The 12944-nt window shown below is 46.8% G+C and overlaps 1 protein-coding gene across 1 annotated transcript in view; it reads left to right on the forward strand.

Moving 5' to 3' along the window:
• Positions 1–6494, forward strand: part of LOC126531900 (spartin-like) — a 123911-nt gene extending 117417 nt beyond the window's left edge. Inside the window, exons 9-10 of the mRNA XM_055070675.2 lie at positions 4448–4486; positions 6405–6494. Coding sequence (XP_054926650.1) covers positions 4448–4475 — 28 coding nt within the window. The 3' untranslated portion in view covers positions 4476–4486; positions 6405–6494. The remainder of the gene's footprint in view (positions 1–4447; positions 4487–6404) is intronic.
• Positions 6495–12944: the final 6450 nt, after the last annotated feature.

Genomic DNA, 12944 nt, shown 5'->3' on the forward strand with positions numbered 1-12944 from the left:
TCAATCCTTCTGATGTTCCTGTAGCCGATGCTTTTGCTTCTGTATTTTCGTTATCTGCTTATACTGACCACGGTACCGAACAGCGTCGAGATCCAAGCATACGTGGTATCATGGAAAAACTGGCATCTGGGTCAAGTTATCCTTCTCTTCGCATGTTCGTACTCTAGGACGGCGCAATCTGCATCGGTGCAGCATGCACCCTAGTGCGTCTGAGATGCTGCTTGTCTTTCCCCGGCATCTTCGGACCACTGTTCTATCTACGAACTTTTGGTCACCTAGGGGAATCTCGCACGTACGTCCGTGTCCGGCGACGATTCTTTTGGCCTGGTCTGTACTGATCTGTCCACCGCTACGTCGCTTCTTGTGAGTTGTGTCAGCTCCGGAAGAAGCTGTTTGTGCTCGGTGCTGCTCAACTCCACCCTTATGACGTTCGAAACCTTATATCGTGTTGGCGCGAAACTCCTGGGACCTTTCCCCCCATCTGACTCAGTCAACAAGTGGATTGCCATCGCAGCTGATTATACAACTCGATTCGCGATCTCCAGAGCACTTCCAACAGACGTAGTCGACTTCCTGTTGCACATCATTGTTCCCCACGGCACTCTTCGTCAACTTTTTACCGACTGGGATCGCTCCTTCCTCTTTACAGTTGTGGACCGCCTTGCTTATGCCATCGGAAGCAATATTATTCTAAGTCGAGCCTAAGAAGAAGTTTTAACTCTTACATGGCAAATGAGTAAGCATTTCTTTGGACAAACACTGCACCAAAATTAATGATTTATGTTGAACTTAAAAGAAACAGCTCAAATGTGATTTCGGAAAGCGAATATGTTATTTAGCTGGCACCTTTTTTTACATAAATACATAAATTCTGCGAAATTTCAAGAAGCAATACAACTCTGTATTTCAGCAACTAAAAACGATATCGCCATTTGGTAACGTACACCTCATATTTCATTTAATGTGGACGAAAATGACATCATACGCTACCCTGAAATACACCACTAACTTCTGAATGTGGCATTCGCAAAACCTTTACAAGCATTAAAACTAATCAACCTAAGTCGTAAATTGATACGTTAGATTTGTACGATTTAGATGCTCCGACGAATGCAGTTTACAGTGATGCGATATTTGTTTTTGATGCTAAGTGATGGATATGTAAATATGGTACTCCTATTTTTTTCCGATTTAGCAATTTTTGACAATTCTTGTAAAAATGCCATGGCTTAATTCAGTACTATTATTGTTGCAGTCACTGCGATTTAAAGGGCTCTTTTAAATGCAACAATCTTCATTCAAATAGGTTTAGCAGTTTTCTCATGAAGGCATTTATGCGTTTTAGATTTATTTGAGCAGCCGGCATCGGAGGGAGGCCCGAGCTGAAGCTTCCTCTTAATGCATAGGACGGTTCTCTAGGAAAGATAAGAAGTATAACGCTGACTATACGCAAGCCTACGGCCGCAGCGGTGCACAAATAGTAAGAAAAACAATCGAGAAGGAAAAAAATTTGGAGGATGCTTAAGGTTCGTCTTTAAGAGTTGAACGTGATAGCATTCGAAGGTCCCTTACTGCTTCTCACGCTTCCTGCCAACTACAGCTTATGTAACGGTTATGTTTACCGGGAAACGCTGGCGGCGAACGCTATACACGAAGGCGAGCTTTCAAGTATAGAAGCGCAGCCTCTTGAGTGGGCCGCGATGTGGCGCAGGCGAGCGGCATCTGGAGGGGTTGCAAAGATTCGGGCGCTCCGCTTTATGGCGTTTGAGATTTGCGCGCGCCGTCGCGAAGTCTCGGAAGCCATGAACGCTTTATGATTAGTAGAAACGCAGGAAGAGGGGTCTGTGTTCTGAGTTTCCGCGTAACAGAATTATGTTTTCTGGTATATTCAAATTACAATCCGACGCTATCATGTCTACAGGTTGTGTGTGAGTCGCACTTTACAATTGTTCTGAGGTATTTTACCTTGACAAATTCAATTAGTTCAGTAACTTCCTTGCGTACATGGAGGGCTTACATGGTTGAGTATGCGTGGTTTTAAATTGGTGTTGCCGGAAGGACAATTGACTCGTCACGTGGGGGGCTCTTAACGCTGTCGCGTTAAAACCTATGGAAGCATCGTGGGAGCACTTATCTCGGCCAGACATCAGATACGGAATGCCGACGAGCTGTCTGGCGAGGTGTCTAGAAAAATCGTCGATTTATTGCTGTTGTTTATTTTTATTGTTGTCTCAGGGTTGTAGTCCAAATGTTGGGCTCGTCTCAACGAAATAAGCTTCCTCGTCGGACTTAGACAACGTCAATGCCAGATCGGCCCTGGAAATCTTGCGCCTATTGAATTTCCCCAAAAAGATTGATCTGAGCGTTAGGTTGAGTATCAGCAGTTCAGAACAATGAGAGATTCTGCGACGAAATGCGCACCTGCGTCGGGAAGCCGGTAGCACACCCGGACAAGCGTGGGAAGCTGACGTGCGCCCCACAACACAAAAAATACCGCAAGTGTTGACTGAATATTAACAACAGAGCATCGTAAATCCCTGTGGGCAGCTATGAGCACACCCTCACCACGCATTCCTTTGGAGTTTCGGCTGAATATGTCGAATTCGGAAAAATAGGACGAGAGTTTCATAAACTGTCGAGTATAGCCGTGTTTCGATAAGAAGACCAAGTTTACAATAAGTAGACACAATAATACTTCTAACTTGGTCGCTCTTGGGTGGGATGCTCCTGAAGCTTGTATAGATGATGGAAATAGGGGTAGAGTCTAATTTGTCGCAGATAGGGCGACAGGGTGCTGACTATCGTGGAGAAGAAAGGAATTTTTGTGAGCAGTAATCGTACGCTTACGTGGCTTTATCGATAAGTAATTGCTGTGACGTAGTCTAAATGACTTGCCCTAGGCTGTTACGAAATCGGATAGCTTTTTCCGCGCAGTGCGTGTGTTCAGTGAAAAGGCTTCTCTAAAGGGGTAGTTTGTCCGTTTTAACTTTGCGGCGTTTGACAGAACGCAGTGCCTGTCTTTAATATTTGACAAACTAACGATTATAGGTCTGTTTACGTTAGCTTTGGACCGGCCTAGGGGATGTGCTCTTCCGATTTCTTTCGGTTCACTTGATACGTTCATGTATTACTGACAAACGTCAATTACTAATTTTTTGGATTCTTCCCACGACACATTGACGCATTCTTTTAGGGCGAAGAACAACAGATTTGATCGGCGAGCTCGATCTCCCGGAGCGTCTATTCTGGCCGTAAGCGGAGAGATTAGCTGTGAATTTTGCAAAGCCAGTTTACGCACGCTTCCTACGCGTCTCTGGAGGGGAATGAGAGTCGAGCAATCGGATACTAAATTAGTTACTCTTTTTGCGATGTCATCTAAGGCTTTGTCATTTTGACTTAGCTTGCTATGCATAGATTTTAATTCGTTCAAAAGTGTCACCTGACCGGCTTGCAGTTCGTGTAGGACGGTAAAGATTTCTGGTGACGATTCGGCTGCTTCTGGGCTAGATCGAGTAGAAGGGCCAGGGTTCAGCCCGACATCGCCCGCGAGAAGCAAGACATCAAGTAGTACAGATGCACAGTCGCATAATATAGTAGCACAACAGCTGGGGCTTGGTAGTACTAACAATGCCATGTACGAGTACGCGGCGTGTAGAGCGAGTTGGTTTTGTTTACCTGTAAAAGCAGCAGCTGATGCGGGTAAGCGCCGGCCATCGCTCGTGTGCTGCCAATCACACTGGAGTGCCCGCGGTTGACATCTGGCCTTTAATCCAACCATAACGCGTCATGACCGCCTCAGTGACATGCGACGAGGATAGCGTTCCGGAGATCAGACAGGGCGGATAGTGTGGGTGGGTTGACCAGCATTGGCGGTGCGGCAGGCAGTGGTCACCGGAAGCTTCCGAGCTTTCACGAGTAGAAGCAGTGCTTCCCAGCGAAGGAGCCCCGTGTTGTTGATTCTGAATTTCTGAAGTTCAGTTATGAAGTTTCAAGCGCCGAAACCATGATCTGATTATGAGGCACGCTGTAGTGAGGAGCTCCGGATTAATTTTGACCACATCCATTTCTGTCTATGGGCTTGGAAGCTTGGACCGGCATTACCTAACGATCCAGCTTCACCGATTCCATTTTTTCCCCATTCCTTGCCCCCGGGCGGCCAACGACAGTTTGTTTACATCACGAGTGGTAAACACAGGGAAGACAATTGTAATCGTCGATTTGAAGGCACAAATAATGAGTGTGCCCGCCAATTTTCAAAATTATTGTCCAGTAAAACAACGCATCAGTGTTTGACTCGCACAATTTGGCTAGAAGAATGCGAAATACACGTTCCATTGCAATGTGTACACATGAACATTCACCAGAGTAGTCGTCGCAGCAATAATTTGCCTCATATTGTTTCTTAATTCACACCTAAAGATCACCAACATTTCTCCATTGGTTACAGGCAAATGGACTGGGCCGGGCTGCAATGAAGATTATCGAAGTAAGTTGAAGGCTCGTCTTTTTTGCTTAACTTGTTGGTGCTTTATTTTTCGTGTTCCTATAGGTGACTTTGAATTCAGTGCATATTTCGAATTGCCCACGATACCAGCTCGGAATGTTTGCTTTATTTTGACGAAAACCATGCTGAACCAGGATTCGAGCGGTTCTTTCCTTCTGACACGCTGTCTTCCGATCGAGACCCTGTATGAACCTGCTAAGAACTTTACCGTTGCTTTGCTCCAGTTAAGGCACCACTCTAATGGCGGCTGGTATTACCGTTCGGGATAGATTCGGCTGGCAAAAAATAAAAAAAAATGTGGTTCTTGTTGCGGTTCGACAACCTGCTGCTAGCGCGACTAATAATATTGGTATTAATATGCAGACATTGTCACTTCTCGTGCTAGGCTAACAGTGAAAGCCGCAACGTTATCTGTCCTTCTTATACCTATAAATAAAATAAAAATGGCGTCCTTTTCAATGTTTTCTGGCAACAAAAATTATTGATTGTTTTCACTTCGAATATATTGTGCGTTCTCTTACACGCAAAATGAAGCACTTCACTGAATTTTCAGAACGTGTCGAGAACTTTTTGGTAGAGCTCAAGCAGCGATTCCGGTCATTCAAACATGCGAAACAGAGAAACCACCTGTTTGCGACACTCTTTCGGCGCCCTCAAAAGACTGCGTTCACACAGTGCAGCTAAGGCTTAGCAGTATTTCCTGGAGGTAAAAGAACCTGCATAAGAACACACATGGAAACATAGTAAGTAGTGCGTTCACACAGGCGCCTCTTTGGGAGCACGTCTGAGAGCAGACGTTCTCGTTGATGACTCTGAAAAACTTCCCTTCCGGCTTGAATAACCAACGTACTGGGAACAACAACAAGTGTGACGGCGTGAAACATACGAAGTCTTTCCGTAAGCGAAAGATGCGACGTATCCCAGTAGAACGCGGCCCGTGTAAATATTAAACACCATGATAACAAGAATAGGGCACGTCGGTGACTACCCCCGCCTCATTGCTTCCTTCTCGTTCATTTCTTAGCGAGGGTCTCGATTCCGTCACGTTTAATGGGTCTAAGTTGACACACTTCGCAACGCCAGCGGTGAAAAGGATCTGTCACACGCACCGCCATGGCCATATGTGGCGCTATTTGACATCGAGAGGGTCATAGCATGTACACATAAATAGCTGCCCAAGAATTTTTACGTGAGAACAGCCGTCACCGTAGCCCAATGATACATCATCCGACACGTAATGCGGAGGATGCGGTCTCGGCTAGCACCGGCAAGCTGTTTTCTTTCATCCAATTTCTTTTTGTTCAGGTTATCATTTTTTACATTTCAATTAGGAAAACGAGAAATAATTTAGCCCTTGATTTCCTCGTGCTATTCTATAGGCCAGATATGGTTGTTACGAGTATAGAAGCTGCTTTTGAGTTGTGCAGTCCTGGCGCGAATTACTGTCGCATAGAGCATGCTCGAGTGCAGCTGGAAGGACAAACGTCGCAAAGAGACCAGTTTCAAAATACCACCGTTCGGTCACGCGTTGGTTCTGGATAAAAACGCTGAAATAGCACAGTGATCAACTGATACAGTTCACAATGCTGTATTTAGTTTGTAAACCCTGCATAACATTTAGCCATTTAGCCTGCAAAGCCTGCACAGAGGGGAAGACTGGAATCAGTGAACAGGCAACCTGACGGCGTCAGGTTGCAAGCGAAGTTTAGCCAGGTGTCAGATTGCGCCGATCGCCGTAGCCACGACTACGAGCATTCACATTTGTCATTGAATTAGGCGAGCAGGCGAGCTGCGTATCACTCTCTAAGCACCGACACGTGCGCGCGCATATTCTTAGTGCACTGGATGTGAAGAATAACCGGTGGTATTCACAACACGTGTCGCCACTTCTGATTCGCAGTGCGCTGTTCAAGGGAGCCTAAAGAACGGTCCTCATGATGTCATCACCAGTGCTCTTCCATATATTATGCTGCTGTTCCCAGCCAGAGGCGCTCTTGGTAAAGGCCGCTTTTCTGTCTTCCTAATTTAGCCTTACCTGACAGGGGAAGAGTAAACAGGGACGGGAAAAACAGAGACAGGGAAAGCACAAACAGGGGGGGGGGGGGGGAGGGGGCATGAAATGAAGAAACAATACAAAGCAGACAAGCACTGCAGTTGTATGGCGCTTGTGTTGTGTGCCCTTTCCCCGTATATAGCATTTTACTACGCTCTGTTTCGATACGGCATACGGCTATGCTGTGGCGCTGGCGACCGGCTATTATAGAGCTTGCCTGGGTGTATTGTTCACCTTGGGGGCCGAAAACAAGCGTCACTTTACTGCATCACAGGGTTGCTGGCTCTACGTAAGTCATATACAGGGTGTCCTAGCTAAATTTAGCCAGAGCTTAAAAAAATTCGAATCTCACGTAGCTGGACAGAGCCAAAATAATGTTTCGTGTCGCTTGCAGATACTCAAATTATTTTTTTCATTCCGCCAAATTAGATAATTATTCTTTATTAATTAATGAACTTCTCAAATATAATTAGAGGAAAAGTGTCAATGAGAAAATTTTTGAGTGTCATGAAAAAACTACCGGTACAGCTTACTGTTGTCCAACAGGTGCTAGATAAAAGTGCTTTCACGCTCGGAAAAAAACACTTTTATGTAGCACGTATTGAGCAACCGAAAGCTGTATCGGGTGTTTTTCATATCGCTCTACGATTTTATCACTGACATTTTTCATGTACTTATATTATTCGAAACTTAGATTATTTAAAGAAAGGCCAATTTTCTAATTAGGCGGAATGAAAAAATAGTTCGAGTATCTACAAGCGACGGCAAACAACATTACCCTGGTCCTGTCTACCTACGTGGTATTCGCATATTTTTAAACAGCTGCTAAAGTTAGCTGGGACGCCCTGTATATTCTCTGATAAGCATGCCGAGTGGCACCACGTATTGAATCTTTTTGCTGGCGATCTGCGTTACAACGCTCGGGACGCCAGAATTACTTCATGGCTGGTTATCCACGCTACTTCAGCATTTAAAGGAGTAACTTTTATTATATCGCTTGCTGGTATGTTTTTCGGATACAGGCTCTTCAGCTGCCTCCCCACTTCCACAAATGGGCGACCTGGGCAACACGAACCTTTGCGGTCCCAACGGGTGCGGGATCGAGAACAATTTCTGTAACGGCTCTATCACTATTGGTCTGCCATCCAGTGGTAACCTCGAGAAGGTAGGTAGAGCTGCGTGAGTCAGTCACAGCTTTCTCATTTTGTTGCACCATACCCATCACTCCTTAACTTTAACAGACGTAGTTTACCGAAATCCACGATGATACTCTCATCTGAGCACTCCTTTCAGCTGCACGTTTCATACCATTGCCTTTACTGAGACTTGTCCTCTCAAACACCTCCAAAGTTTTCAAGTAATCGATTTAAAGTGAAGAAGAAATAGCATTCGCTATCACGTCAGGCACACCATACTGGTGCATGGAAGCATGACACCTTCGTGGCAGTACTACTTTGCAAGTCGGCCGACACATAATATTTTTTCAATACTTGTCCGAAAAGTTAGTTCCCGAAGTTCATTTCTTTGCGCAAACTAAAGCCTACCTAATATCAAAAATAAATTCTGAACCAGGCTTGGTTACTGCAGAAGGAAATGCCGCAGGGCGTCATAGGAACACTGGAAGTAATCGCAAATAGGTTTGCAGCTATATGACATTGAAATGTGTATTGCGTTTGCATGAAAAGAGTACAACTTCACAGCATGCACCAGCGAGTAAGAAAATGTTCATTTACGTTAGTGAGTGTGTGGTAATGGATCGTTCCTTGAACGAGCCTCAAGAACGCAGTTACGCAACAATGACAAGAAGCTCTAGATTAACGAGTCATTAAATATTTATAAAATAAATTTAACGCGTCCGAGCGTTGATGAACGAGCGACAGGAACATACATGTTGCCTTATGCTGCCTAAAGCGATGTCAATCTAAGCCAATGGCAATGCAGTTCACTTGTGAGGCCTTCACTCGTTTGTGAACGTTCATTAGCGTTTCAATCATCTAAAGGACGCGAGAGGATCTCGCGAGAAAAGGAGAGCCAAAAGGGTCAAAAGTATTCAAGCGTTCAATGTGCGCGTCCGTAAACGTATTGCAGTTGGGCGAAGATTCAGAGAACTCGGGATGTGTGCCTTTACGTTGTCATTTGTTACTCACCGTTATAATATTGAATATAAGCAAACTGACACGCTCATTCATTTGTGTAACCACAAGTTACGTTTTACCTGTTTCAAGGCGCGACCTGACGTGAACGGAGAACGCGTGCTGCTCGAAGCCACGCCAGTCCAAGGCAGTGACAATGGCGACCCGCTTGTGCGTTACCCATAGAGTTTCCTACAATAATTACTAGAGGGAAATCTGGCCCTGCAGTTGTTGATCACCATGGGAATGATGGGAAGTACATGGGTTTTCTAAACTTCGTGCTTGTGGGTTCAGACGTTCTTGTGGCTTTGTTCATTACGCTTTATATGCTTTCCTTGTGGTAAATTTCAGGACAATCTATACCCTTGGAAGTGAAGAAGACGCTGCGCATACTCACAATCGCTACTCATTGCAACGATAGAGCTTGTCGAGGTGGCCAAATCGAAACGCGCCAAGCGTCTCAAGGCACCGGCTTGCCCACAATAAATTCGTAAGGGCGTTTCATATCGCTTGTCGATGCGTGTGTCCGGGGCGAGATGGCTTCAATAGCGGACCTCTGTGCTAGAATCCTGCCGTCGGACAATTTTAATGACATTAATGTACTTACAGAGTACATTGTTGAAAATGACGAGTTCACAATGTCATGAAGCCGTTTGAAGCCAGAAGGAGGAGGTTTAGGCAAATTCATGTACTTCCCATAATTCCCATGCTGGCTCAACCGCGCTCCCATTGCAGCTCCCGTAGACACTAGAACCAGAGTTTCCTAAAGCAATTATTGTATGAAACTCTATGGCGTTACCCCACACAGGCCACGCCTTTTTCGGTCGATATCGCGAAGCAGTCTCAAGAACAACCACCGAGATAACGGCCGTACTTGGCTGCCTAGGTGAGATGAAGATTAGCGATAGTCTACAGCACCAATGGCTGTCCTTAAAGGGAGCCAAACGGGTCATAAATGGCTATCCGTTCAGCCTGAATCTGGCAGGCCGGGAGCTGCCATCTCGGGAGATGACAGTTTCCGCGGAAAACAAGACTTCGCGGACACCGCCAAAAAAAGTGTTTCTATGTAAAAAAAAAAGGACTATAGCCAATAGACGCTCATGCTTTCCGTGCTGGCAGCAGCGCCAAATAAGCGCCAAAGCAGCAGCCGCGGGGTGCCGCCACGAGTCCACTGGCTAATCGCGCTGCGGCTACATAAGGGCAACCGCATTTGGCTTGCGTTGATCGCGTCGTAGAATCGGTAGTCGTGGCGTTACGTTAACATCAAAAATGAAACGCGGACTGCATGTCACAGTGACATTTAGAAAGCAGAGCGTTATGGGCACGCCCAACTCAGCCGTAGCCTTGGCAGTGCAAGGCATTGAAGGAACGCGAGCATAGCGGAGGCCGTGTTTAATGCCAATAACTCCGCTTCTGCTAAAGGCCTTCAAGTGCTTTTTGCGGCAAAGTATTTCTGAAATATCCAATTTCACTTCAAATGCCTTTCTTCACTTCAGTAAAAAGTGGTCCAGGGCCCCTTTAAGGCCGGTCTGGAGCACGCGTCTGGCGTCTGCGCAGGCGTGCTTCAGAACCGCTGCATTGTCGCATGCTTTCGAACGGCTAGAGAAGGAAGAAGACGACGACGCTGTTCGATCTGTTGTCACCTCAGCTCTGTAATTTTCCCTAAGTTTTGCTATTCATTGAGTGAGTTATTTATATCCTGGGAAGACGGCCGCATCTTTAAGGCGGTACTGTCCCTATGGAAAGGGTACGGCTGCTCCGGCGCCGACATCTTTAAAGGGACAGCGCCATCCGAAGGAAGCCAGCGTGGCGGAGGCGGCCATGGCCTCGCAAGGCGTGGAGCTGCCAGTCATCAGGGACGATCAGCAGTCCAGTACGTCATTATCGCTCAGTGGGGACGACTCCACTATCGTCAACCCTGACGAGGAAGTGGCTGATATGGCGGAAGTGGACAGCGACGGCTTCAAGGTGGTGAGTCATCGGAAGCAAAGAACGGTCGGAATCCCAGTGATAGTTTTACCAACAGAGAAAGGTGCTGATTTTAGAGAGCAGAACCCTATCAGGCTCTTCGAAGCCATTAAAGTGCTGCTGGGATCTGCTCCGATTCGCAGTCGCTTCACTACGCAAGGTGCTCTTCATCTAGATATCGCAACGGAAGAGCAAGTTGACGTTCTTCTCCGGTGCTCTCAGCTTTGTGACATAAGAGTTAAAGCCCGGTTGCCCCACTCCTACATGACGAACACATGTGTTATTAGGGGAGTACCAGTGTGGTATTCAGAAAGCGACCTTCTTGACTACTTGAAACCGCAAGGTGTATTGCACGTGAAACGTATGATGCGCCGGGTGGAAACTCAAGAAAAAGAATGGGCAGCGAAGCCTACTACCTCTGTTGTGCTAACGTTTGCTCCCAACACCGAGCGCCCAGAGAAAATTAACCTCGGTTTCACCAAGCATGCAGTCAAAGAATTCGTTGAAACTCCTCCCCGATGCTTTAAGTGCCAACGCTTTGGGCATGTAGCCAAAGTTTGCATCAAAGATCAACGTTGCAAACGATGTGGTGGCGCCCACGATTACAAAGCCTGCAAGGCAGATTTTGCTTGCGCTAATTGTGGGGGCGACCATCCAGCGAGTTTCGGTGGCTGCCCCTTCCGTGTAAGCGCCTTACACCGTCGAGTGTCCTTCATTAGTGGTCCCAAACCACGACCTACTGAGAAGCCGACACCTGGAAGTGACAAGTTCCCTGCGTTAGAGTCGGAAGTTGAGTTCCCTGCGTTAGAGTCGGAAGTTCGTGGCTTGGTAACAAGCGACGTCAGTGAGCGACCTGACCCTAGCAAGACGGCAAAGTCCTCTGTGAGTGAGTCGGTTGTTCGATCTGCTTCAACCAAAACTGTCCAAGTTCCTCAGCGACCAGATCACAACCAGACTCGAAGCCAAGGAGGACATTCCCTTGCCTCAAAAGAGACGAAGAAACCAGCTGCAGCGACGAAGAGTGAGTCCCAGTCCGCATCTTTTGTTGAAGTGGTGAGGCAGTGCGTTCAACAAAATAAGGAGCTCAAAAATCGAGATCTGTCCGACCTTCTGCGAGTTCTGTTTGAAGTCCTCCGCTCCTATGTTCAAGCGATGCAGGCTGGCACCCTGAAGACCTTTCTACAGCTCGTTCTTTCGTTTGAGTCCATGATTACCGCCTTCGCAGCGAACTTGCCTTATAATATGGCTAGTTTTCTTCAACCTCGTGCAACCAAAAATCACCGAAAAGTGCCGTTTATTATGCAATGGAACTGCGCTGGGATTCTAAGTCGATTAGCAGAACTGAAATTATTTTTGAAAGAAACTTGTGTTCCAGTATTGGCGCTCTCGGAGGCTGGCCTACCAAGGGGGAGATCTTTGACTGGATGTGTTGCGCACAAGAATTGCAGCATAAAGTCATTTCCCACAGGAAGTGCCGCCCTTTACGTACGAAGAGAGATTCCTCATGTGGCTGTGAACGTTACCGATCTTTGCACCGATAGCATTGAGGTAGCGGCTGTGAAGATACGGCTCGGCTTTCGAACTCTTTCAGTTGCATCCGTATACGTGTCTCCGCGGAAGAAGGTAGCAATGGATTTGTTTCTCCAGCAGCTTTGTGACCGTTGCCCAGCGCCCCGAATTATCTGCGGTGACTTCAACGCCCATCACTCGGTCTGGGGTGACAGGAACACAGACTCCCGCGGACGCGAACTGGTAGAAGTTATCGACAGTTTGGACCTGTGCGTGGCCAATGACGGAAGTCCCACTTTCTTCCGGCCTCCCGCCTCAGCCACATCTATAGACCTCACTCTGCATTCACCTGACATTCGTGTGAAGTGGTCAACTGCACCTGACCGCATGGGAAGTGATCACTACCCAATTTTTGTGTTTACTGCCGACTTCAATACGCGCGGCACTAAAAGAAGCCATGTTGTTAATTGGGACAAATACAGGGAGCAACTTGCACGTGTTTCTGGAGATGTGATAGAAAAAATGATTTATGGCAAGATGGCAGCTACCACGGCGGTCAAGTTGCCTAATCATTTTCCGACTCCAGATTTAAAACTCAGGAACCTTTGCGCAGCGCGCAGAAGGGCGGAGCGACAAATGATGCGGAAGAAGGACGACAGATCCTTGAAGACGACCTATAACAGGCTTAACTCTGCCATTCGTCGCCATACGAACAAGCTCTGTAGGTCGCAGTGGGCGTCCTTCTGCGCCAGCTTGTCTGTTTTTTCACCAATGACGA

Source organism: Dermacentor andersoni, chromosome 4, assembly GCF_023375885.2.
Source record: "Dermacentor andersoni chromosome 4, qqDerAnde1_hic_scaffold, whole genome shotgun sequence".
NCBI classification, from domain to species: domain Eukaryota; kingdom Metazoa; phylum Arthropoda; class Arachnida; order Ixodida; family Ixodidae; genus Dermacentor; species Dermacentor andersoni.